Source organism: Agelaius phoeniceus, chromosome 2, assembly GCF_051311805.1.
Source record: "Agelaius phoeniceus isolate bAgePho1 chromosome 2, bAgePho1.hap1, whole genome shotgun sequence".
NCBI classification, from domain to species: Eukaryota; Metazoa; Chordata; class Aves; order Passeriformes; family Icteridae; genus Agelaius; species Agelaius phoeniceus.
In genome coordinates this window covers 50747142-50772676 of record NC_135266.1, presented here as the reverse complement: position 1 = coordinate 50772676, position 25535 = coordinate 50747142, and the positions used below count along the sequence as shown (strand labels likewise).

General features: G+C 36.8%; 1 protein-coding gene across 1 annotated transcript in view; it reads left to right on the top strand.

Annotated features, from left to right (window-relative positions):
* UCHL3 (ubiquitin C-terminal hydrolase L3) overlaps window positions 1-22692 on the top strand; it is a 42902-nt gene extending 20210 nt beyond the window's left edge. The window contains exons 7-9 of the mRNA XM_054628225.2: window positions 16911-16986; window positions 19579-19637; window positions 20904-22692. Of these exons, the coding sequence (XP_054484200.1) occupies window positions 16911-16986; window positions 19579-19637; window positions 20904-20987 (219 nt within the window). The 3' untranslated portion in view covers window positions 20988-22692. The remainder of the gene's footprint in view (window positions 1-16910; window positions 16987-19578; window positions 19638-20903) is intronic.
* The last annotated feature ends 2843 nt before the right edge of the window (window positions 22693-25535 follow it).

The following is a 25535-nucleotide window of genomic DNA, read 5'->3' as shown; positions in this document are numbered from 1 at the left end:
TCCTGGAAAGACAGGAGAAGGTTTAACAGACTAGACTTAGATCAGCTTTTGTGAACAGCAAATACTCAAATAATTGTGCTGTTAAGTGATTGGCAGGCTCTTTGTGTAACATCAAGGTATCACTAACTGCTGACAATGGCTCTCCATATCACTTTTTGATGTAAAGTACAAGTGATGGAGTGAACTTTTTGTTATGTCATGTGGTCCTTGTGGCATATGGAACCACTTTTGTGGTGGAGGTAGAAGTTATTTTGGACAGGGGAGTTTCAGCAACATTTATGCATTGCTGCTTAGCAGAATGTGATCTGTGGTCTTTGGGAAGTTTACTTGTTTAAGTGTTACTACAGCATGGCTCAAAATGATGTTTCAATCAAGCAAATAAACACAAGTGATATGGCCACTTGAAATACCTATGCTGGATATTGGTAAGAGAGTAGTAAGAACTGTGTTGGATATTGGCTGTCTTAGGAGAAAATTAAGAGCTCTGACATTCATGTATTTTCTTTCCTCTTCCTCTGAGGCTGATGAGAATGTCCATCTAAACAAAGTTTACCTACAGTGTTTAAGATTAGTTGTTAAGAAGAGAAAGATAGAAGAAAACAGAACTGCAGAATAAAATATATCAACTATTAAGGGAGGGCACAGAAAACACTGCCTTTGTTCTGTAACTCCTCCTGTTTGGGTTATTTTAGTACACTTTGTACATCTATCTCCCAACTGACAGCTTTGGCTACTAGAACTGTATGTTCTAGTGAAATGAGGCTCAGACTTGAATGGACTGAGGTGCAGCATCTGAGCTGCTACTTCAAATAGAAACAACATTCTTGCACCTCATTAGAGTCTTATCAAAAATATTGATTAAAAAATCAGCCTTTGAAAATCAAAACTGGTGTTTATACTGAGAGAGTCAAAAATCACAAAAAAGATCACGTCTCAGATGTTCACAAAAAGCTGAAATACTGGCACACATCAATGTGTTTATTTAGATACTCTTTTGTTCACAAATATGATCAGGAATATTTTTAACACAGATTGAAGTTGGCAGCCTCTAAAAACACTACCACAGCTTGATCTCTTCTTTAACTCAAAACATAACTGCAAACTGTAGTCTGTAAACTTGTTTCATGTGCCTGGAGAACTATAATCTTGCTTGGAATGCACGAAGTTAGACTTTGATCACAGTAACAGTCGTTAACATTGGCAAGAGCTAAGTAGAATCAATGCACTCTGTTCCCAACTGCTATAAAACTTGAACTTTCAAAGATCTCTGGTCCCCTGGGGCATTACAATTTATTGTTAGAGAAGAAACATAAAGAGCTTCCCTTTTGCTCCTGCCAAGAGCATATGGTGGGATTTTTCTCTTAAATCACCCATATTCCTTGATGTTTCTTCTGAATTATCCATAGTCCTCTAAAGAAACATTTGCATCTTGAGAGAATATAAAATCAATGATGGAACTGTTTCATACATGATTTTTAGCTTAGCATTAGAGAACAAGCATATAATTTCTCCTATAAAGGTGGTGAAGTTCCTAAAAAATTTAGCTATGGCTTTTTTTTCTTTTACAGTCTACAAAGTAAAAGTGTAAAAAAGAACTTACTAGAATCATGTGAAATGATTTAGAAATTGTGCTTGGTTAGTCTGTGACTCATTGCATTGCCGTGTTACCTAACGTGTAAGTGTTTGAGACATGCCTTAATCTGATTTCTGTACTGAGCAAATTGCTAAAAAGGTATTAATACAGTAGAATTGTTATTCTGGATCCTATGCTTAACCATAAAATCTGCATGAAGGAATTCTGATTCCTAGGATAAAACATAACTATAGAGGATATTCGCACCCATAAAGCCACCCATGGATTTAAATAACAAGTTTATAAGAAATAAATAACACAAGTGAAAAAACGTTTCTACAGTTTTGCATCCAACATCTCTACCAATCAACTGCCATAAGTCTCTTTGGTTTTTGGTTTTTTTGGTTTTTTTTTTTGGTTTTGGGTTTTTGGTTTTTGGTTTTTTTTTTGGTTGGTTTTTTGCATCTCTCCAATCCATAATGTTTCCTGTGCTGTTCTTGCACTATCTGTAAGAGACAGCAAGCAGCAGGGTATAACCAAGTGTGACAGGTGATGGCTGAGGTCACAGTCAGCCTCTTGCTCTTAGGCAGAAGAGAAAATTATTTGGCTCTCTCCTGGTTTGTTTTTTTTTTTTTTCCTTTATCATACCACTAATTTGGAAGGAGAAAACAAAAAGAGTTTACAATTCTTAAGACTTGCAACATTTTACCAATATGGCTGAAGCTAGACAGTGGGCTAAAACCACTCTGAGAATTGATGTTACATCAACTAACTTTGCTTGAGGAAGCACTCCAAAAATACAATATTTGGTGTGCAACAATGCTGTTCAATTTATTTCAGAAAAAAATCTTGTGAAGGAAAAACTATTTGAAAAAAAAAATCTAGTCATTTAGCTTTTGCAGAGCTCCCTAACCTTTGAAATTTTCTTCTTTTTGTTGTGATTACACTTTTTTTTGATCACAGAAGTCACCATTGTGATAATCTAGCTTGACTTTTGTCTAACATAGACCATAGAACTTTAAGTCTTCAGGGAGAGATAAATGACCACTACTTTTGGAAAGATTTTTTTGGGGTGCTCTAATCTCACCATTTTTCTTGTCTTTACCCGTATGTCTAGCAAAGTAATACTCTTGGGATATTGTCCATTCTTAATCATGGGTTAAACTTACATGGAGAATACTGTAAATATTTTTTTACCAGCTGCAGAAGGACTAACTAAAATGACTGGCTCAGATGTTGATCTGCTAGCAGATGTAGCCCAGTTTGGTCTGTAATCTCAGTCTCAATAATATTGGTGTTGATAATTGTAATGTTGGAAAATGAGTAGATCTGCGAGGACTGGAGTTTATGAATCTTAACTTTCTAAGAATTTGCATGTTGGTCAGGTTTTTGTTGCATGTAAGGAATATCTAGTTTGGAACAAGCTTTTCTTGCAATCGAATTGCACACATCTCTAGTTCATGTGAATTCTGTAATGTTGGAGATGAGCTCATGAAACATTTTCTGCCTCTGTGGAATTCTTCCTTTGTCAGATCCCTCTCCTCTGTCTGGCTGCTTATCTTTTTATAAAAACTTGAAGGATCTTAATGTCTCTCAAGGTTTCACCACCACCACCAACATAGGCTTGAAATGCTGTTGAGAAATTTAAAACCCTTGTGAAGGAAAGAGGAGGAAGAGGGTTTTTTCAGACAGTGTGATACATAGATTTAATATGCATGTAAAAAACCCAGTCATGGTAATGACTAAGGAAGAAGAACACTTAGTTTTAACTGTAATACAGACCCTTTAAAATATTGTGTTTAATTCAATAATGAGCAATTATTTAAGAAAAACAAAGCTTCAAAAGGCGGTGGGGAAAAGTGATTGATAGATACTAAGTACACTCTCTCTGAGAATAATCTTAAAGCTGTAATAACCCTTATATTGCCCACTTGGCTGGAAAAGTTGCACATTTTATTGTTGCTTCATCCTTTTCCCACCTCTGCTCCAGGGATTACTGTATGGGAACTGTATAATGAACAGCATGTTGGGAGGAGTCCCTGCATGCTTGTGGAACAATGCAACCGGGCAGATGCAGAACATGTGCCAGGGCCTCTGATCCCAGACTTGTGCCTATGAAACAATGACCAGGACTGAAAGCATGCTACCTCCTTCTGTTTCCCAAGTTGCCAGACATGTTGTTATGTAGTTAAAGCTCATTTTATCTCTGTCCCAGTGCAGCTGGTGTTTCTTTCTACACAGTGACACAACCTCAGAATGGAGGAAAAAAGAAAAGCCCCTGTACCAGCACAGGTTGTGAGCTGATAGGCAGGGAAGCTTCCAAAGAGGAAGGTAGCATGGGCTTGAACTTCTCGCTGCAAGGATGCTCTAAACTTGAGTTTCCAGATAGATGAATTTTTGTAGCCACTAGCAAGTCAATCAATAATATGTATTTCTGTTTAGAAATGGTCATGCAATACCAGATGCTGCTTTGTCCTGTCAGGTCTTCAGTGCATTACACATGGACTGAAATAATTTGCTGGATTGGGTTCCACAAACAAGATGAGCAAACAGATCCCTGTTTCTAGAACCTGACAGGTTTGGGTGTGAACCAAGCCACGAGCTCTTCAGCACTATCAAACTTAGGCACTTTTAGGTATGTGCAGAAGCACAGCTCTTGGTGCCTGACAAACTTTGTATGTGATTCCTTTTAGATCTTAGATTTTAGTAACAGCTATATATAGGAGTGAGTTTTGGATTGGGGCAGATGGTAATTGCCTGAACATTTTCTGGACCTACTCCATGAAGCTTTTAACTTCTTTATAATGTATTTTTTTGCATTTCAGACAATAAACTTGATGTGCTTACTGGTTTATATGACAATAACATTCAATTCTATTTCAGGGCTTTTATTTTACCACCTCAGATGTTTGACCTATTATAATTTTCAGCACAGGAATATGCTCCTGTGATCTTTTCTTCTTCTGAAGTCAGACTAGTTCTCTCTTTTCTGCAGTTTCTAGCTGTTAATAAATTTTGTTTGAATAGGGTGTTTCAAGTTAGGATTTGTCTTCCATATTTTAAATTAAATGTGAAATGTATGAATTACCATTCTTTTTTTGGAGATGTATATTTAACATTAATTTCATAGTAATATTAACACATAATTCTAATTTAATTTTTTAAATATTCATTTTAAAACAACCTCAGTTCACATAGCTTAATTTGTGCTTATTATGAAAACCATGCATAGAATTTTCTGGTTATTACAGCCTTGTTAAGTAGTTTGTTAATCCAGTATTAAGTTTGCTTTTCCAGAATTCCTACATATTGTCTGCTGAAATTCTACTTTTACAGATGCAAAAGTATATTTTTAATGGAGGGGAAGTTTCTCATTCTCTTAGTTGATCTCACTAGGGGACCCACTAGTACAGGAAATAAAGGATAAAAAGATTCAATGAATGGAAGTAAAAATCAGGACAAATACTAACTAAAAATACTAAAATATTAGTTTCCCGAAATGGCATTCTATGGTGTAAATTCAGTTTTGAAAAGCTAAAGTATTTCTTGGTCTCATTACATTCAGGCAAGGGGTATTTTTAATATTTTCTCTTTTTTTTTAGCAATATTGGCCAGAAAACAAAGAAGTACCATGTAGAAGAATGGTAGAAGTATAGACTTGTAAAAATGGCAGCAAAATTAAAACAAGGCTCTCTAAAGAAAATATTTCAATATCATGGCTATCCCTCTACTGTTAAACAATTCTTAAATTGTATTGTTCAAAATCTTATCAACAATTTCACAATAATTATACAGGGGTCCTAAAAAATATGATTTTTTTTCAGAGCAAAAGTATTCGGTTTAACAGCTTCCAGTCAATTTTTTTAACGGTTTCTCACTAAAAAGATACTACAATTCAGATTCTTGGAAGACTTATCAATCCTGTCTGTTATGATGGCAGCACCTTACAAAATTGTAAAACATTCAAGTGTCTCTTGCCTTTTATCTTAAACTGTCTAGTCAGCAAAGCTCTTAAACTTCTGCATGACAGCAGGTTCTAATCTCACAGGTTCCTTCCTGCATTGGAAGGTGTGTGGACTGTGAGGAATTCTAGAAGCAGTCTTTATCAGTCATCTTCTAAATTTTCTTAAGCAAGCTGATAACGGATCATTTCTAAAGCCATCTGATACATTATCTAAACATAAAAAGTCTCATTTTAGATCAGTTCTTCAAGTGAAGCATATGAAAAAACCCCAGTCAGTAGTACAGGTAAACTGTAATAGCCATTAAGCTATTCTAAGACTTTTTGTCTTGTAGAAGTGTTGACATTGCTGAATTCCTTTTTATTCATGTAGTTCCATTTTTGGATTGGAGGTTTTCTAGTTTTCTCCTCTTTTATTAGGAGCTGCTGAGATGTAGGTGGATCAGAATGCTTGAAATTAAAGGAAAAAACCAAACTGTGACAACCCTGTGGAAAATTGTGTTCTCTGGACAGTTTATGAGATTTGGTAAAGTTCCATGTCTTTGAGCTTTACAGTTTCTACTGTACTTGATGCTTGCTCTTCATGAAAAATCCTTAACCCTATCTTCCTTCTTTAAGGTCAGCAATATGGGAGCAGAAAGAACCAATTCATTGTCCCACTCTTGATAGGAAAAAAAAAAGAGAACTAACATTAGTTGCTTCAAAAATAATAAATAATTCAAAGAAAGTAAATAGTTTTGACTGGCACTACAGTGACTTATTTTGACTAATAAAAGTGAAAATTATTTTTTTTCAGAGAAGCTATCTAATGTTTGGTTTTCACAGCCTCTACTGGAGTCATTCCATTGAATGCACCATTTGGGACATACCTTAAGGAACTGCAGTTTCTATTCTGCCTGCCCTAACTTGGCAGGTCTCAGGGCAGATAAGTGGGGTGTCAGTGATGAGTTAGTGTGTTAGCTTGTGGGTCTCTGCAGAGACTGGTTCTAAGACCTGTACTATCAAGTAGTCTGTCAGTGACATGGAAGACAATAGCAGGGTGACCAGGTTGCAGCTCCTGAGGGGAGCCTGCAAGGGAGCTGGAGAGAGACTATGCAAGGGCTTGTCCTGACAGGACTAAGGGGAATTGCTTCAGACTTAAAAGACAGTGGGCTTAGATTGGACGTTAGGAAGAAATTCCTTACTGTGAGGGTGGTGAGGCAATGGAAAAGGTTGCCCAGAGAAGTTGTGGATGACTCATGCCTGGAAGTGTCTTAAGACCGATATGGGTGGGGCTCTGGAAGGTGTCCCTGCCCATGTGGGAGTTGTAACTAGATGATCTTTAAGGTGGGCCCTTCTAATCCAAACCATTATTCTGTTATCCAAACCATGATTCTGTTACTAAAATACACCTCAAAGCTTACAGGCAGTGGAAGAAGATCAGCAGATATTAAAGCACAAGACATCAACACAGGACAATCTGGATCGCCCTTGAGATTAGCTTCAAACAAAGGAGTGTTTCTCTGAGGCCAAATAAAAGCTGTGTAATTAGCACAAAAGATTAACTGCATTTCTTGACAGAAGGCAAGGGGTTCTCTGAGAGGCTCTAGATAACACTGGGGATTTTTATATATTCCAAGATAATAGTGGATGAAATGCTGAAGATGAGCTCCTGGTTTGGCATCATGGCCAGATGAATAATGTAATCTATTGTTCATGTTATGTCATCATTGAACAGGACTAAGAAGGTTGCATTTTCATTTATTATGAATTTTAGTAAACTGTATGAATATGCTGCTTATTGTCTCTATGTAGCTATAGACAGGATTAATTGAATTTTTAATTTGTTCTGATTTTTTTTCAGTAGTTAAAAAATTGTTAAGCTTGAATGTTTGTTTTTGTTTTATGAGTATGCTCTGATCCATGCAAAACTTGAACTTGTTTGGTCCTGTGGCCTGTGTGGGACAGAAGATCAAAACTAAATCATCACAATGGTCCTTTCTGGTCTTAATATATTTACTATAACTTTGTCAGTTGGAGCTGAGAGTCATTTTTAATACTTCTATGGTCTTTCTTCTAATAGTAACAATTTGAATGGTTTAACATAGTCCCACTGCTTCCACGGATACTAAAGGGATCCTGAGTGTTAATGGCAGTACTGCCACTGGCCTGCTATTTTAGAAGAATAGGTGAAAAACTTAGGAAGTTGCATACCTCACCACGGTAAGCTTCCCTTTTCTTTTGCTTTCCTTTTATGTTAGACATGAAACAGTAAAGAAACTCTGGGTTCTGTTGCCATAGTTACTTGATTCATCTTAAATCCCAGAGCAGCGCTGTCTAGCTATCCCAAATTGCCAAGGAGCTATTGCTCACAGCTCTTGTAGCTGTAGACAAAACTGATTCTTTCTCTTTCTTAATGATTTCTTCTATTAAATGATGCTTAAATCCCCTCCCTCCTCACTTTCCAACACTGTCTCTTGAATGAGTCAGTTAATTTGTGTTCACGTTGTCAAGTTCCCTGGGTGTGAATAACCTCTAGCTTATCTGTCTATAAACTCCAGATTTGAACAATGTCTTTGCCTATTAGCAGTGTTCTTTCATCTTTTCATTCAAATTCAACACATTCTTGATTATTATCTGTGTGATTTGAGCAGTTGAAGGACAGTATACTCAATAGTGGACATTTCTGCAGTTGCTGTTTGCTGCAGTTGCAGGGATGCTATTTCAGGTTTAAGTGGGCTAAGTATGTTCTTTTTTAATGTTTATGTAGTCGTCATCGTCCTCGCTGTCTTCACCACCATGCTCATCGCAGCCTCAGGTTAGCCACAGCAGAACGAAGGCCTCACCATTGTGTCACTCTGCATCCCTCTCCTGGGCCAAACGTAATCATGTAGGTCCTGCAAAGGCTCCCAGTCCGTCAGTCCGTCTGCGCCGGTGGCGGCCCTTGATACGCCTTCCATCTGTCGGGCTTCATTCTGTTGTAAGTGTAGTCCATCTTCAGTCTTTTCTTACTCTGACACCACTGGCCTTCTGCCATGTAGCTTCAGTCTTCAAGGCATCATGTTTTGTTGGGGTCTTTTCTCAACCATTCTTAAGGTTTCTTTCTTCCTGGTTTATTTTTTCCCTTTCCACCATGTCAGACAGCAAAAGTACATCATTCCACACTTTGCTGTCTAGGTATTTTTGATTCCATACATATGCTAAATCATTTTCAAAGCATAGAAGAAGTTTACCTTTCATGAACTGGCACTTTTTTTTGCCATAGGCTCCACATCCAGCCTCTTCTTTTCACCTCATCTTCATGATCTTTCATTTGGATCTGCTAAATCAAGGTGCTTCTAATTTTTTGCTACGTGGTATTATTTCTTCTGTGTTTGAGGCCTGGTTTTAAGTTCTCATATCCTAAACCTAGTCTCCTTTTCTTTCCTTAACTCTTGGTTAATGGTCCCTGGGTATTTCAGTAATGATAAAATATTTCCTTTAATCCCAAGGGACTGGTTACTTTCTCACTTGATATCTTGTTTCTTCATATAGTTTGTACTCAAACATTGCAGTTGAAAGGGAAGATGTTCCAATAAGAAAAGCTTGGCATCAAATTAAAACTTTTTTCCTCCTTCACTCACTGACCACAAATGTATCTTGAAAATCTGGGGAAAAAAATTATATGAACAGGGTAGCCAATGTTTCTAAATGGCCTGATGGCCACCAGCAGAAACACCAAATTGAAAGAGTCTTTTAGTGCTATTTCATCCTGCATTTAAGGAGTGATCACACTTCGAATGCATACATGAATAGAAAAATAAATCTTGGTGTGTAGAAGTTAATGCTCTTAAATGCAAAATTTGGACATTTATTTTGTTTTTATCATTCTTTGATACTGATCACATTTCACCTGTGTTCCCGGAAATTCTTCTTTGAGATAGGTGGGTTTTTAACAAAGGTGAAATAACTACTCTAGCTATGGTCCACATAATTTTCTTTTTCATTCAGATGTGGCTTTGCACATGTGGAAACCCTTAATGTTTTACTGCTATTAAAAATAAGTTTCAAATGCTTCCACTTCTTTATAACTTTTTTATTTTCATCCTGATAAATATCTCAAGATGAGGCCTTTTCCCAGACTCTTTTCTCTTCATGTAAATAGTAATTGCTTTTATTAAGTATCTAGCTCTCATGTAATATTCAGAACTATGGACCATTCTTGATGTTATCATTTGGAGCTAGTTAAATATTTTGGGATCTGAGGAGTTGTGAACTTAAGTACAGACTTAAATTGTTCCCAACTCATGCTTCTTACCCCTCATTTGTTTTGCTGACATTGACAACATCTGACATTTTACCTGGGGATTTTATTGTTTAGCAAACCTTGGAAAATTCTATGTCATGTTTCTGTAATTTGAAACTGGGATCATGTTTGAATTTGACTTACCTATGCTTGTTGTTAAGAAAATACTTATTGAAGGAGACTTGAGCTTGAGTGTGCCTGCCTAGAACAAAAGCATTAATTGAACATGAGTTTACTTCAGCAGTAAATAAACGATGACTTATCTAAGACATTACAGCATAATCTGTTGTCATAGCAGAAAACCAAGCTGAGAGTTTTGTTAACTTCAGAAAATGTCTAAAAACGAGTCCTCATCCACTAATAGTGAGCATTTCCTTTAAAAATGTTCAGAAAATTAGTTTAGCTTTCAGTACAACTCTATTTGGCAAAGCAGAAGCTTGCTTCTAAGAGGTTTTAAAATATTATGCTTTAATTCCTCCGATGTCCTGTCTTCATCCAACAGATTAAAATTTCAAGGCCTATACATAAAGATTCATCAGTGAATACTGATAAATACTATATAGTCTGGTATGTATTGGTAACTAAATGTTGTTCTCATTTTTGCACATTTGTATAACATGCCTTACAAGAAAATTAAGACCACCTTTTTGTAAATTAGTTTATTATGGAAGAAACCAGACAGCATTTTTGGCATTAAAGCTGTCTCCGTTGGCTTTGTAAAATTTGAATGACAAGGTGGTATTTAATGTCCTGTCAACAAGTAGTATTAGTACAGCTCTGATAGTCTCCTAGCTGTACAAAAATGCTGAACTGCTCAGCATTGCATGAGGCCAGCATTGTATGAGAAATGTATGAGCACTTCAGTATTGCTTTTATTAAGAAATCTATGCTCTTGAATTTAAGGGGGTGGGAACATCCTGTATATTGTGTTTAAAATATAGTTGAACTTTCTTGTAGTTCTGAGTACATTTCTACCACTAAAACATTGACAAACAGAAAAAAGATTGTTTCAAAATTTAGAGCAAAAGTTTTGATGCTGAGAGGCTTTTTCTAGGCTCCTTAAATAAAAGCACTTTTCCTAGTTGAAAACTTTCCTTGACTTCAGTGGTGGTTGACCTTGGCTGGACACCAGATGCCCATCAGGCTGCTCTGTCACTCCTCTCCTTTGCAGGCCAGGGTGGGGAGAAAATAAGAGAAAAAAAACTCGTATGTCAAGATAAAGGCAGTTCAGTAAAGCAAAAGCTTCACATGAAAGCAGGGGAAAACAAAAGATTTATTCTGTACTTCCCATCAGCAGGGGATGTCCTGACGCTTCCTGGGAAGCCAGTCTTGAGTGTGTGTAGTGGTTGGCTAGGAAGACAATTGTCACAATTACTAATGTTATTAGTTCTTTTTCCCTTTTTCCTCCTCCTTTCTCTTAGATTTCATTGCTGAGCAGACCTCATATGATACAGAAACATCCCTTTGGTCAGTTGGGGCCACCTGTCCTGGCTGTGTCCCCTCCCAGGGTTGTGCCCACCCCTGTCCTGCTGGTGAGGGTGAGATGTGAGAGAGGGCAGGGATGCAGGGCCAGCGCTGCTCAGCAGTGGCCACAGCACTGGGTGTCACCAGCCCCTTCCCAGCTACCAGTGCAAAGCTCAGCACTGGGAGGGCTGCTCTGGGGAAATGAGCCCCATCTCTGCCACACCCAATACATCCTTTCAGAGTAGGTCTCTAGATGAGCTCAGAACGTATATTAGGAGGGGGGAAAAATTGAAAATACTGTCCTGAAGCGTTCTGTACAAATCTGATAAATTGCAGTAGATGTGGCAAATTTTTAAGATAAGCTAACAGCATGCTTGTTTAGTAATGTTGACTTTCCCTCCATCCTCATCACTTTCTCTTCCAGATCATCTATTCTTTTAGTGTTTCTGTTTGCCTTAGGTTTTGCTGCCTTTTATATGACAAACACTCTGCAGTATATTGAGCATGAATAGAGATGTCACTGTTTTGTGAGAAAAAGCCAGAAACAGTCTTACTGAAAACTTGTGACCATCATTCCAGTGATCTTTGTTTTAGTTGCGGTACTTTAACTGAGACCCAAATGCCTTTCACAGTCCTACACAGTATATTTGCCCAAGCACATCCCATGCTGCAAAACAGAAGTTACAGATGTCTGATCTATTCAACAGCAATTGCATCACTTTTTCCATTTTACTTCAGAATTTATTGAATATAAACGATACCTAGTAGTCTTCTTTTTTGGATCTGTTTTTCTTTGGCTTCTTGTAATATCTGGTGTAGATAAACCTCTAAGGTTTTTTTCTTCTCTTAAAACTGTAGATGTTTTTGTCATGATCTTTCAATTGGATGTATCTGAATTTTTTATTCTTGAAGGTTCTGCAAAATTGTCTCTTCCCTATCAGTCTTCAGTACTCTTCCATAACTTAACAGACTCCTGATGCCAGTTTCTTGACTTAACATCAAGTGACTTTTTCCTTTCCCAGTCACTACCTGTATTGCAAAGCATTCTACTAAACTGGTTTGTGAGGTTTCTTGCTTTGCTTCTCCTTTCAAAAGCAAGCGTAAGGGAATAATAAAAATACAAGATATAGTTGGAAGAAATTGCCTGAAAACTGTCATGTAACACTGAATCTGCTCTTATAATGTGGTCTTTCATAAATACATTTTAAGCAGGCTGTAGTAAGGCTTGTTCAGTGGATCCATGAGAGCAAGACCATTTTTTTTCTCAGTTGTAAGTTTGTCACAGAAATTAAGTTCTTAGGAGAAGAAACCAGTTGCACATAAATTTGACAAACAGTTATGTCTTGACTTAGCAACATTTGAAGATCAAAAGATTTAAAATGCATGAAAGTTGAACACCAACTTTTAGATTGGGATAATGGCCTAAGTGCATTGCAAGAGAAACTGTGCAGGTGATGAAATATACTTTATTAGACAGGCTGACATGACTGGGCAAACAGTGATGTGGCGTGTACTATTGGGTTTCTGAAGGTTAGTGCAACAACTAGAAAGACTGGTTTAGTTCATGAGGAGAGGGCAGCATGCACTGGTGAAAGGTAAAACTAAAGGAATTTCTTAGTACAAGAAGGCATAGGAAGGGTTATCATTTATATTGTAAAAACTTTGGGAAATGCAGTTTTTATTATAGATTTGATTCCTGCTAGAGGAAGAAATGTAGAGGTTCTGTTTCAATAGCATGAACTAATGGGTATTGATCTGAGACAAGTCAATTCAAATTGATTTCTCACAAAGGTCAGCACTTGTTTATTATTCAATTTGAATGTTCAGGTTAGCAGAGAAGGCAGTCAAATCCTCTGAAAAACAGGGACTCTGATATTTAAGTACTTTTAATGTGATATCCAAAATTAGAGGGCAGACAACCTTGGCTGTTTCTTTTGTGTGTGCAACTGAGTATTCATGAAAATATTGTGTGTTATTATCATTGAATGTTACCTTAATTCCTTGGAAAAAAGTTACATTTGAGATGATGTTCTCAAAACCATCTCTTTGAGCACTGAACTTGTATTTTTCTTCTTTAAATCAGTTTTGAGTCTTCTGGTTTTTATTTTTTAGCATGTTTTTAGTTTGGAGAAGTAAATTGGAAAAATTATGTCTACTGACCCAAATTACCAAAACTTCCTTCTTATACTGTGATTGCAACCATAACATAAGTTTTGTAAGTTACTCAAGGTGCTGGTATTCTTCCTCTTTATGTCTTCCCTGGATAGGAGAGAAGTATACATTTCCAGTACTCAGCATGGCAGCTCTTCAGAAGACTTGAAAAATGAGTCTTGAATCCTATAGGTCAGTTCCAAATCCTGATAAGACAATCACATAATTTAGACTCCCATGTCTTTCTCCTTGTGGTTCATACACACATGTGGTCCTTCAAGTGTGCTTTTTCCTTTTGCACACTGATGGGGCTTTTAAGTGAAAAAATCTAGAGGAACAGATAATCGGAACACTTCATTGATGTCTGTGTTACTGTGGTCTTTGACAAGAAGAGCAATCAAGAGAAAATCCTCTGTAACTGTTCTAAGTAATTCTTCATGATGAATGTGCAGGAAGGCTTCTTAAAGCTTTGCTCCTTGTTCTTTTAAACATTCACATAGACACTTTATTAGAAACTTGAAAAGTTGGCCAAAGGTGTAGTAGCTTTTTGAGGAGACCACAAAAGACATCTTGCTGGAGCTGACATTCCCACTTTTTTCCATTCCTTTGAAATTTAAAGTCTTCTGGTTCAAGTGTTAGAATTTCTAGGGCTTCCTAGTGAAGTGGAAATTGGCCTGACTAGGTTTTTCATGTGGTGTCTGTGCGTGTTTGAGTGTGCTCGCACGCATATGGATGTGTTGGGGGCTTTTTCCCTAAGGAGGAGAGGAGTGGAGGGATTTTGAATCAGATTCATCACATTGGGAAAGATTAATCCAGTTACTTGTTTGCTTAAGTTATAAACAACAGATTTTTATAATACAAAGTTTTAGGTCATTGTGTCTATTTAGACCTTATTTTTTCGTTGTGCTTATGATTATGCAAATATTTTTCTGTCAAAAATTATTGAAATCCTAATTTTTCAAGAAATGTAAAAATCAACTTTACTGCTATCTAGATTAGATGAAAAGAAATCTTAATGGAAGGAGACTGCATACACTAGAACATATGGTAGAAAACTTAATAATGGCATGGCGCTTTCATTCTCTCTGGGATTGGGGAATTAAAAGTGTAAAAACACAGCATTTCTCACGGTTTATGGCAATAGCACACTGAAAGCATGTTATTTAGATTAGTCTTGTACAAAAACTCAGCAGGATTCTATAGCAGTCTGTCTCTAAGTAAACTTTATGAAAAGTCAATCATGCTTTTTTTGATGGCTTACTTATTCATCTTCTTTCTATATATAGACTCAGCATTCCAAGCATGCCAATGGTGTCTCTCTAGAGAAAGGGTGTTTATTAGAATTTGACAAAGAACTTAACACCCAAAATGGTCAAAAGGGCAACTATATGTTGTTTCTAAATGTGGTAAAAATCAACTCCTGAACATCTCAAAGTCCTCTGAAATAGTGATGTACTCTCCTGCTTCATGTCACCTTGAGCCCAGGTAGAGTATGTTTAGATGTAGGCTTTAAATTGTTAAGCCACCTCCTTCCTAAAGTGACACTAACTGGCAGTGGTCTTCCCCCTAACTATGAAATTTCTAAATCCCAGATTTCTTAGTTGATATGTTTAATTGATAAGTGAACAGCTGTGAAGTGATGTGTCTATGAAGGGAATTAGGTGACAATGTGGGATTTTACAAGCCTTGCCTGCCTGCACACTTCTGTAGCACTACAGTTTAGATGTCTGTAAAAAGTTGGGTGGTCAATAGCAATAACAATGATTGGACATTACCTGCTGTCTTGTGTGGTTTTATGGAAACTTGTGGTTTCCATAGTTTGCAAACTTTGAAGTTTGCAACTGGAGTAGTCAAGTTCTTGGAGCTGCTTGGTTTTGCTAAGTCGTGGCTCTGTTTGGCTTTCTGTGAAACAAAATTATCAAAGGCCATTTCACTCAGACAGCTTGAATTTCTGGTGGAAAGATCCTCTTGCCCCTTTGATAGATGCCTCATCTTCAGTGGCCAGAATGCCTTTTCTCCATTCTAGGCTCTCTGAAACAGTGATGAAACAGGGTGTTTGTGCCTTTCGCACTTCTAACTGGTCATGGAGATAAATCTTAAATGACAGTGAAGGGAAGTTGTGTGCTGTTTTGTTTTCTTTTTCTTTTTTTCCCATTTTTGAGCTTGCTGCACAGAATTTCTGTAAGCTGTTGGCAGTTCCTCCACAGTGCTGCATTCTTCGGCCTTCTTAATGTATTTGAAGGACTTCTGGTGACTTCTTGTCCTTCACTCTGTTGTTCTGGTTGTTTGCCACATTTCTTCAATTTATATCATCTTTTAAAGTCTTTTTTCATGGCCATCATCAAAAAGGAAATTTTGAGCCCAGTCTTTAAAAGATGATACGACTTTGAGGTTCTACAACTTATTTTACACTCCAATCTGTTTTTAGCAAGTTTTTACATTTTTGGAGTCTTTTAGAAAATTCATGTAAGCCTAGCAGTAATTAAAAGATGAAAGAAAATTACATGAAGTACATTTTCACACAAGTCAGATTTTTGATAATGAAGAAAACCTGAAGTCCTTTTTCCCATTTGACCAAAACAATATCATCTTAAATTGTGTTCAGGTGCAGACTGGACAGACTGATAAGGAATTAAGCCATCAGTTGCTATTGAACACAACAGTGGTGATAGAGCTTTTGGCTCAGAAGTGATGAATGATCTTCTGGCTCACAGGTTCCAACACCACTGCTCAGCAGGTGCTGGGAACGTGTGTTGGTGGAACACCATGCTCTGGATGCCCACAAACTTTTGCAAAAGCTTTTGCTGCTTGCGGTAGTTGCCAGCACAGTACTGGGCTAGGTGGATCTTTACTCACTGTAACCATTTTTTATGTTGTGTCACTTGGTGCTGTCACTGCACTTCAGTCCTTACTGGGTATAATGAGTATGATACCACTTGGAAAATTCAGTCTGAGCACCTCTGGTAATTATCTTTCCTCCCCACCTAAGATGTGTTTGTTTTGACTGCCTGTGAAGAGGAAACTGGTTAACTGGGGTTGGCTTATGAGGAAAAAATTATTTTGACCAGTGAATATTTTCAGTTCTGAAATATTACCATTTCAAAGTTGAGTCCTGCATCACTTTGTTATGGGAGAAAGATTAGCGAAGGATTACTTATTTATATGAAAGTCTATTTTTGATGTTTATGTATTTGAGCTGATTTTACTTCTACTTCAGTTATGAAAAATAGAGCTTTTATGTAGAGCTGTAATCAGAAGTATTTCCAGATACTTTAATGCATGGATTCTTACTGATAAATGCATTGCAGACAGTTCCTTTGTATTCCAAAATGTTCCTCACTTGACTTCTGCCATTCTGTATAAATCCAGAATGTGCTTCCCAATTGTAATCTCTTTTGTCCAGGTATTTTTTATATTATGATGATACATGCTCATTACTCATATAGCAATAAGAGTTCAATAAACGCAATTTCTTTTTGTCTTGTTTTGTCTTGCAGGCACCAAGTATAGATGAAAAAGTAGATCTTCACTTTATTGCATTAGTTAATGTAGGTGGTCATCTCTATGAATTGGGTAAGAACACTTTTTATCCACTCTCTCCATTTTTTAGAAACAAATTCAAGTAATGATGCTGTTAACTGTCAAAGTTTCAGAGAGATTTCTTGATGTTATGTAGGGCTTAGGTTCTTTTCAGCTGCATCTTAGGGTCTGGGGATTTCTTTCAAACAACTGCAGCCTTCTTCTTAGTTTTTTGGGATTTTTTTGGAGGAGAGGGAGTTTGTTTGTTTGTTTATTAGGATTTTTTGTTTGTTTTTTGGGTCTTAGTGTTTTCCTTCCCTTAACTCCATCCTATTAAGATAAAATGGTACAGAATACTAGACTGCATCCAAACTTCTATGGGCATTTATAAGGACAGGAAGCAGGAAAAATGGATAAACACTCAAAATTTCACAGGACATTTGTTATGTTTATGTTCCCAAGCTGCTTGTGGAAGTATTAAATTAACTGTGTGCCACTTCAGAAATGTTAGCTATATTATTAAGCAGCTGTGCTTAATAAGCACAGTATAAGTGATAATGTTTTAACTCAAATTATGTAGTCAGGTTACTAAGAGATGTTAACACTCTGCAACTTATTTGTAATATTCTGGTATTTTTTCCTCTACTTTTTGTGGTCAGGAGACAGTTAACTGTGCAACAGTAGTTCTTATTTATTGAAGTACAGCTATTTTTTCCTGTTCAGATTTTGTAGCACTTAGTTTTGCTCAGATATTCTCTAACGACTCCAATCTTAAATATGTTGCTGGGCAACTAGGTTCTCCAGCAGGCTCTTCAGAAATCCAGCAAGCAGATCAGCACGTAAAAGCTGCAAGTCACTGATCTTTCCTAACATAATTTTTGCAGTATTTTGTGGTGATAAGACTTTCATCTTTTGAAAATCAGCATGTAATTAAGCAATGCCCTTAACAGGTGATAAGTAATCACAGCATGGGGCATAAGCAGTATATAAGAAGTGCTTATGTTAATATTAAGTTGATCTAAGGGGTATTACCAGGGATAAGTCATAACCAATAGGCACACATTTTTGTATTTTATGATGCTGTCTATCTGTCTGTGGACTAGATCAAAAAGGTAAGTACTGTAGGATGCAATAAATATTTTATGACTCTAGATTCAAGGCATAAGGAATGACTTTCACTTTTTTTGGTTGTGTGCTGTGATAAATTTTCATTGTCCATTAATTTATGCTGCTTGAAAAGCAGACTACATACTGTGATGAGCATGTTTACCCAATTTCTGTAGGTATGATGTGAGAGAAGGCCCATTTGAATTTTTCCTAAAAATAACAAATTAGAAGGAGAAGAGGCATTTAGCTCTACTGTACAGTGGAATGTCAATAGTACTATGTCTTTTGTTCTTAAAATAACTTCTCTCTGTAGCAGTGGAAGGAAGCAAAAAACCCCCACCTTAAAAGTAGTAAAATGGATGGTTTTTCAGTTGATTCACTGGCTTCAGACAGTGTGGGCAGCATGTGGGCTTTGGCATGCAGAAAATGCTAAGGAAGCACATGGATATTAAATATATGTGATGTTTCTGTCATTAAAAAACACATTATTTATAGACACGTGAAATTAAAATGTGGTTTTGCCAATATGGACACAAAAAAGCCCCAAAATTAAGGTAAACTTACCTTGCAACAGTGCAGGGAATTCAGTTCTGTTTCCGTGGCATTTTCTGAGGGTTTTGCCTTGTATCTGCAGCCATGGTAGTTAGAATAATGAACAACATCTTGTTCATATAAATCCAAATGTTTTTCAACATCAAATCTATTTTTAGTTATGGAAAATGTAGTTTGGAAGTGTTGTCAACTTTGGTGGCATCTTTGGGGAGGGAAAAGCCTTTTACAGGGAAGACAGAGCCAAAAGCGATTTTGTTTTATATTTTTAAAGAAATATTTCAGATAACCTCACATAAGTTTTCATACTGTAAACTCGTTGCAAGTAACCTGAAGCATATTTATATGAATGAAATTCTTTTTAAATGCTGAGAATGACAAGCATCATTCTATTGGAAATGCAAGGAAAAAAACATATAAGAAAAATAACCATAGCAATCCTGTTTAAATGCTGTGAAAATACTAAATATTTAGAGCTGTTGGGTTTTGTTTGCTAATTTATTTTAAATGACAGGAACATTTTCAGTGATGCCAGACTCTTCAGAATGGTGGGTTTGCTACTCTGGTCTGTTGTGGAGTCCCTGATCACAGCTGTCAAACACCACAGACCTACAGCTGTCTGTCTGTGTAAATCCATCAAGCGTAGCTGAAATTTTTCTATTCTGTTTGAAAAATTGAAGTACTATACCAGCACTAAACCAACAGCATCTTACAGCTTTGAAGTTTTCAAATTAAATACTGAAAAATATTTCATTGTTTTGATTGGATTATTTTTTAAAAGCAACAGATTGTATATAATGATACTGGTAGAAGCAGTCAGCAGTGGAGAGACCAGGGAACAGCTAGCTGCATGTGTGAACTTTATGGAAAATGCGATAGCATTTTGGAAAGCGAAGTACAAAAGATCTGTTTAAATAGTTTTAACTGAAAAAAATGAAGCTTTTATAATTTTATAAATGTGTTATTCAATCCCACTTTGTCTTTCAACAGATGGGCGCAAGCCATTTCCAATAAACCATGGGGAAACCAGCGACGACTCTTTTTTAGAGGTAGGGATACAGAACCTTCTTAAATGGTGCTATATGAAATCCTTGCTGTGTTTCTACAAAATTTATAAAATAGATATATGAAAATACCTATACAAGTCTAGCTATATTTATAGTTGGATGAGGAATAGAGCAAGTGGGATGGTGAGGCCAAATTAGGTTTGAAAAGAGATATTTTGGAACACTTACGTTGTGGCTGTGGATGAGAGAGTATCGTAACTTAAATATCATAAGGGTCGACTACAAGATCAGACTGACTTATCTTCTGTGCTTAGATTTTCATATACTCCTGCTCCTTTCAATTAGTACCTCTAACAAGAAGTTAGCAGACTGAAAACTTACAATTTTTCATTCTCTTTCCTTTGGTTTATAGTTTGATTGGTGTCACGCTAGACAGAAGCTGATTTCCCTTCTGACCCTTCCTAATGATCATTCTTCTCTACTTTCACAGCTTCTTTTGGTGCTTCTTTGTGTCATGAGCTGAGAAACTAATTGGAAAGGGATACACTGAGTTAGGAGGATAAACTGTCATCCCCACAGAATGATGCCAAGTTGAAGTTGAGAGAAGTCAATGCATAGATCTGAGTTTTATGATATCCAGATTGGATTAGTATTACAAAAGGAAGAAACCAGAGAAACTAAAACAAAGAAAATAGAAAATTATTTTGTAGTCTAGAAGCATAGACTAATGTCTGTAAAATTTGCAAATAATTTGTGCTTGCTTGGACAGGGAAAGAAATTGGATAAAGCTTTCCTTATTCCGTATGTGTCTTTTTCCTGTTTTTGCTGATAACATGTGTTCTCCAGATTGCACCCTAAAGCTAGATGAAGGAATTACTTAAAATCTTTCAATTACCCCACCCAGCTTAGATTCATCTTGAAACAAAGGAAAAATTTCTGAAGGCAGCAGTACTAGTTAAGGCAAACTTCAGAGATGCATTTAGAAAGTCAGAAAAGCAACACATCTGCTGCACAAAGTAATATTCAGTCACAAAAATCATCATTGCTAAAGGTCCTTCATAAAACTTTTTCTTTTAGGCTGCCCATATGAGCACTGTAAGTAATCTTGAGTCATGGTAACTCACATCAGAAATACCATTTATGTAAGTTTGTCACACTATTTAGTAAACCTTTATGGAAAAAGCCATTTTGGGCCTAGTATGGATAAAGCATATTTTCGTATTTCAGTTGTGTTTTGTTTGGTTTTTAATAACAAATAGGATTTATACTGTTTCTCATTTTGGTTTTCTTTGTACTTTTTTCCCCTAGGATGCAATAGAAGTTTGCAAGAAATTCATGGAACGTGACCCAGAAGAATTAAGATTCAATGCAATTGCACTGTCTGCAGCTTAAAAGCCTTTTCCTGTGAGGCAACTCTATTGCAATGTATTGTAAGAATAAAACTGTTGCCATATGTTAATAGTACAAATTTTGATACTTCCCTAACATCTTGACTAATTGTAGCATACGTGGAATAAACTTTGCATTTGTCCTTGCTATATTTTGCTGCTTGTTCCTACAGCAACTTTGGGTATTTCTATACAGGCATGCATTTTGTGCAAGATTTTTATGTGGTGGGTTTTTTCCCTTCCACCCCCTTAAAAGTTTTGGGACTTACTGTCTGTGATATTTCCTTGTAATAATGATGCGCTGCTTTAGAGCAGGATTATCATTTGTATCATGCACAGATAACATTCTGAGTGGAGTATGGTGATATGGCTGAAAACTTGGAGTATGAGGCTATCTCCATCTTTTATTTATAATGGTGGAAGAATACTATAAGAACTTCTTCAGGTGACTCAAGTGAAAAAAAAAATTTTCAGTGCATTATTTTTAAATAAATGTGTGGAAGAAAATAGGCAGAAAAAGGACTATTCTTACTGTTGGTGAGCACTAACATTTTAAAATTATCTTAATGTTTACATTTTTAATAAAACTTCACTTTGTTTCTCAAGTCTAATAATGTTAATAAATTGTCCAAAAACTTTAGTTAAACCAATATTTGCTATTTATATGTGGAAAAATGACATGGGTTTTTCCCCCCGAAAAGGCACATTAGGAAATTCAAATGGTAGGACTGTGGAGGGCACACACAGTTGAATACAGCAATGTGAAGTACCTCACCTAACTGAAATAAATGATAGAAAAGTGATGATTGTTGTAATGAAGTTTGTTTAGCAACAACAAACAGACTGGAGGTTTTAAGGCAGCCATGATAGTCATATACTTTTCTCCCCTGTTGGAATATCTGTTGTAAGTTTGTCAGGTGGCATTACTGAATGCTATCTGATAGCCTTCCCCTGTGCCATCCCTCCCACTCCACCCTGTGATCTTAAGGTACTGTTGACCAATTTCTATACCTGAATCAGTAACATTGTGGTTGTTTTGAGTTTGATCTTCCTGTTTGGTTTTGGGTTTGGTTTTTTAGGTAAGCAATCTTAACACTTTAGGATTCTTGTGAAGATTGGTTTGGGTTAATGTGTGTGTTTTTGACATTCCAGAAAAGTATTCCTTATTCACTCCTTTGAAGTGGAATAATTTAGGTTTGCTTCCAATCAAACCCACTGCCAAAGGAAACTGAGCCCTCCACATCCCAGAGGGTGCTTTCATTCTCTATCAATTGTCATTGCAGGAAAAATGAATGGGGTTATGCCAGAAGCACTCTGGCAGAGTTTTCCTTCTTTATAGAAAAGAAAGAGGCCTGGGAGTCTGTCTTATCACTTAAGAACATCTCTTGCACTCTAAAGAAAAAGTTGGCGTGTCTGTCTAAAACATGTCACCTGGAGAGGCCAGTAACAGCAACAGTCTGTTTTCTATAAGTGAGCTGCTTGGAAAAGCAAAGGAGAAGAATAACACTAATGAGCTTCTATTTTTGAAGCTTTTGCTTTTTCACCCCAATAAAATGCAGTATCATTAAGACTTGGTTTATGTTGCCATGCTCATTAGTAAAGTCCTGAAACTTGCTTTTAAATAAAAATCAGAGGCTTTAGTAACCGAACCAGCTGTGTTGTCTTCTTGCTAATATCAGCAAAATCAAATAAAGGTTGTCACCACTGAATTGGGATATTGCATTTTTTAAGCTAATGGTGACTTGGAGGATTGCCTTTCGAGTAAGCCATAGTTAATATAGATAAGGCCCTTTTAGGATAGGGGAGAGGGTGAGGACAGAGAGGAAGTGCAGTTCAAAGCTGTTAAACAAGATACATCAGTCTCTAGAGAAATGTCTCATCATATATGATCTTCAGTGTTCAAAAGTGGGTTTAAGTAATCAATGGTGTGTCTCTGTTTTTGTGCAGCTGTTTATTGCAAAATCCCTTCCGAAGTGGAGCTCCTTGTTGGGTAAAAGGACTGACTAGACAAATTCAGGACAAACATGATAAGGTTAGAATAGTAAATTTGGGGGGGGATTTTCTGTGGTCATGCTGAAAAATACATCTTGAATCTTAAGTAAAAACCTATGAATAAGAATTCTTAGTATTTTGGCAGTATTGTAGTTTTGCTTAGCATCTACGTAGTCTTCAAATCAATTGTTCTGCAGGGTAAGGTTTCCCTCTTTTATTTGCAGTGTTAATTTCTGGTTTATTAAATCTAAGATGGTACATTTTGAGATGCCAAAGGAAGAGCACTGCACTAGTTTTTATGCTGAACTGTATCTGCTCACTGCATGGTCTCTTGGTAGAAACTGTGAAAGACTGCTCTGCAGAAATTCATCTCACCCAACATGTACAGTGTAAGAGCCCTCCAGAGCTTGTGAGGCCATGCTTTGGCACAGGCTTTGGCACTGTCTCGAGGAGCACAGGAAGTAAAGGGATCCACAAGCTCCTGGAATATCTCCCTCACTGACATAACCTGTATAACATGGGTTAAAAAAGTGAAGTGTGAACACTTGGCTGACTTGTAAAGTCAAGCAAGGTCCTGCTTAGAGGCTGATAAACCCTGCAGACCCCATGGTGCTTTTGGCTCTGTGATGCCCCAGTGTCTGCATCATCGCCTGAGCTGTACAATCTCTGCTTATTAGCTCAAGCTCCGTGGGAAAATAACACTGTATTTTCTAACTTGGGCAGCCCTGCCAGAGCCTCAACACCTTTGTGTGGAGGAGTGTGGCTTGACCATGGGCACACAGTGCCAGGAGATCCCTCTTCAGCCTCTGCAGTCTGGGCTGGCTGTACACACCATTTTATGGAAATGGTGTGCGTAGGAGTGAGGAGGTGATGCATGCTCCACGCTTGCATTAATTTTAGCTGAGTGGAGCTGGTGTGCTATTAAGCTGTCAGGATTGTTTGAGCTTTTTAAGTATATTGGTGCAAGTTTTCCTATGTTATTTACAGACATTTTGTTAAGAAATCATAATTTAATAACCAGTACAATGCCCTTTCCTTTCAGTCATGGCTGCATGATTCAGTTAAGGGAAGAAGAAGAAAGTTGTTTTCTGACATTGAAATATATGTTTGAAAATAAAGAGACTTAACAGCCCACAGAAAATAAATACAGTCTTTCCTTAAAGAAAGAAGCCTGCCTTGGTAGAAAATATTATTGTGTCAAAAATTTGTAGAACTCTCCTTGAAAAGAATATGACATAAGCTGTTGCTTGACTTATCCCTTGGAGCACACACATTGAAAGGGTTTATTTTTGTCTGGTAGAACAATATTACGTTTGCTACTTTTGACAGCAACAATTAGCAGTCATATCTGGTAATCTTTCTCTGATCTAGGACTGGTGACTTACATTGTTAGTGAAAAGGAATAATAAAACTATTTTGGTTGCTCAGACTCACATAGATAATTTATCTGTGACAGTTGATTTAAAATTCACTTTGAGGATGAGATGTACATGTTGGAACTTTTTTTACTTAGTGAGGAACTTTGACTTGAAAGTTGCTGTCCATGCAGTCTACTTAAACACTTAATCAAATTACATGATTACTCAAATTATTATTTGATCTAAAACATTAAACATTTCATTTGTAAGAAAAGTGACTTGATTTGTTATGAAGTGAAATAAAGCAACCAGAAATAAGTGAGAAATGTGATTTTTTTTTTAACATGACCTCTTTTGAAGCCTGTTTTATAGAATTCTTAGTTACTTTCTCCTACTTAGGGACAAGCACTGTACTCTTAGATGAAGTGAAAGTCCTTAAAAATGGGAGAAAGGCTGCTGTAGTTCGCCAGAAAAATGTTTGGTAACCTCAGGTAATGCAAACTGATGTCAGCCAGCAGCAGTAGCTGATACATGTTTTATTTAGACATTTCTAAGCTTTGTAATCATGGATGTTAAATAGTGAGATGAGAGGGTTGTTTTCTGACGTTCAGGCTTCCCACTCAAGAAAAATGCAGATTCTTCATTTGTATCTGGTCTTGTGGCTGATCTGGCTTGGAACAGGAAAAAAGGGTAAGAAAAAAACCCTTGAAATTACAGCTTTGGTTATCATATTATTCCTTGCTGGCTCCATAGCATAGTTATCTCAAATCATACCATGGTGAGGAGCTAACTACATAACTTCTATACATTTGTAACTTTAATATAAGGCCAAATATCTCCCGTGGAACTTATTTCAGCCAGAGTCACTGCATTTTCCCTCCTGAGTCTAACACCAGCAACACTGATTTCCATATACCACAGAAACTGATGGTTCATAGCTTCTTGGCTTGTTGATCTAAAATTCTTATTCTCCATTCTAAGAAGGTTTTTGTAAAACAGAAGATGTGTTCCCAAGTCAGCATCTCAGGAGCTAAGTGTAGTACAACAGCTTTAAGTTATCTTTTCTCAGTAGTCCTTTAAAAATTACATACGTTCTGCCATGGGCTGTAAAAGCAAAAGATGCGTGCAGCAACTCAGTTTTACTTACAGAGAAGACATGGGAAGAAAAAAAAACACTACAAAAAGTTCAAGTAGGAAACAAT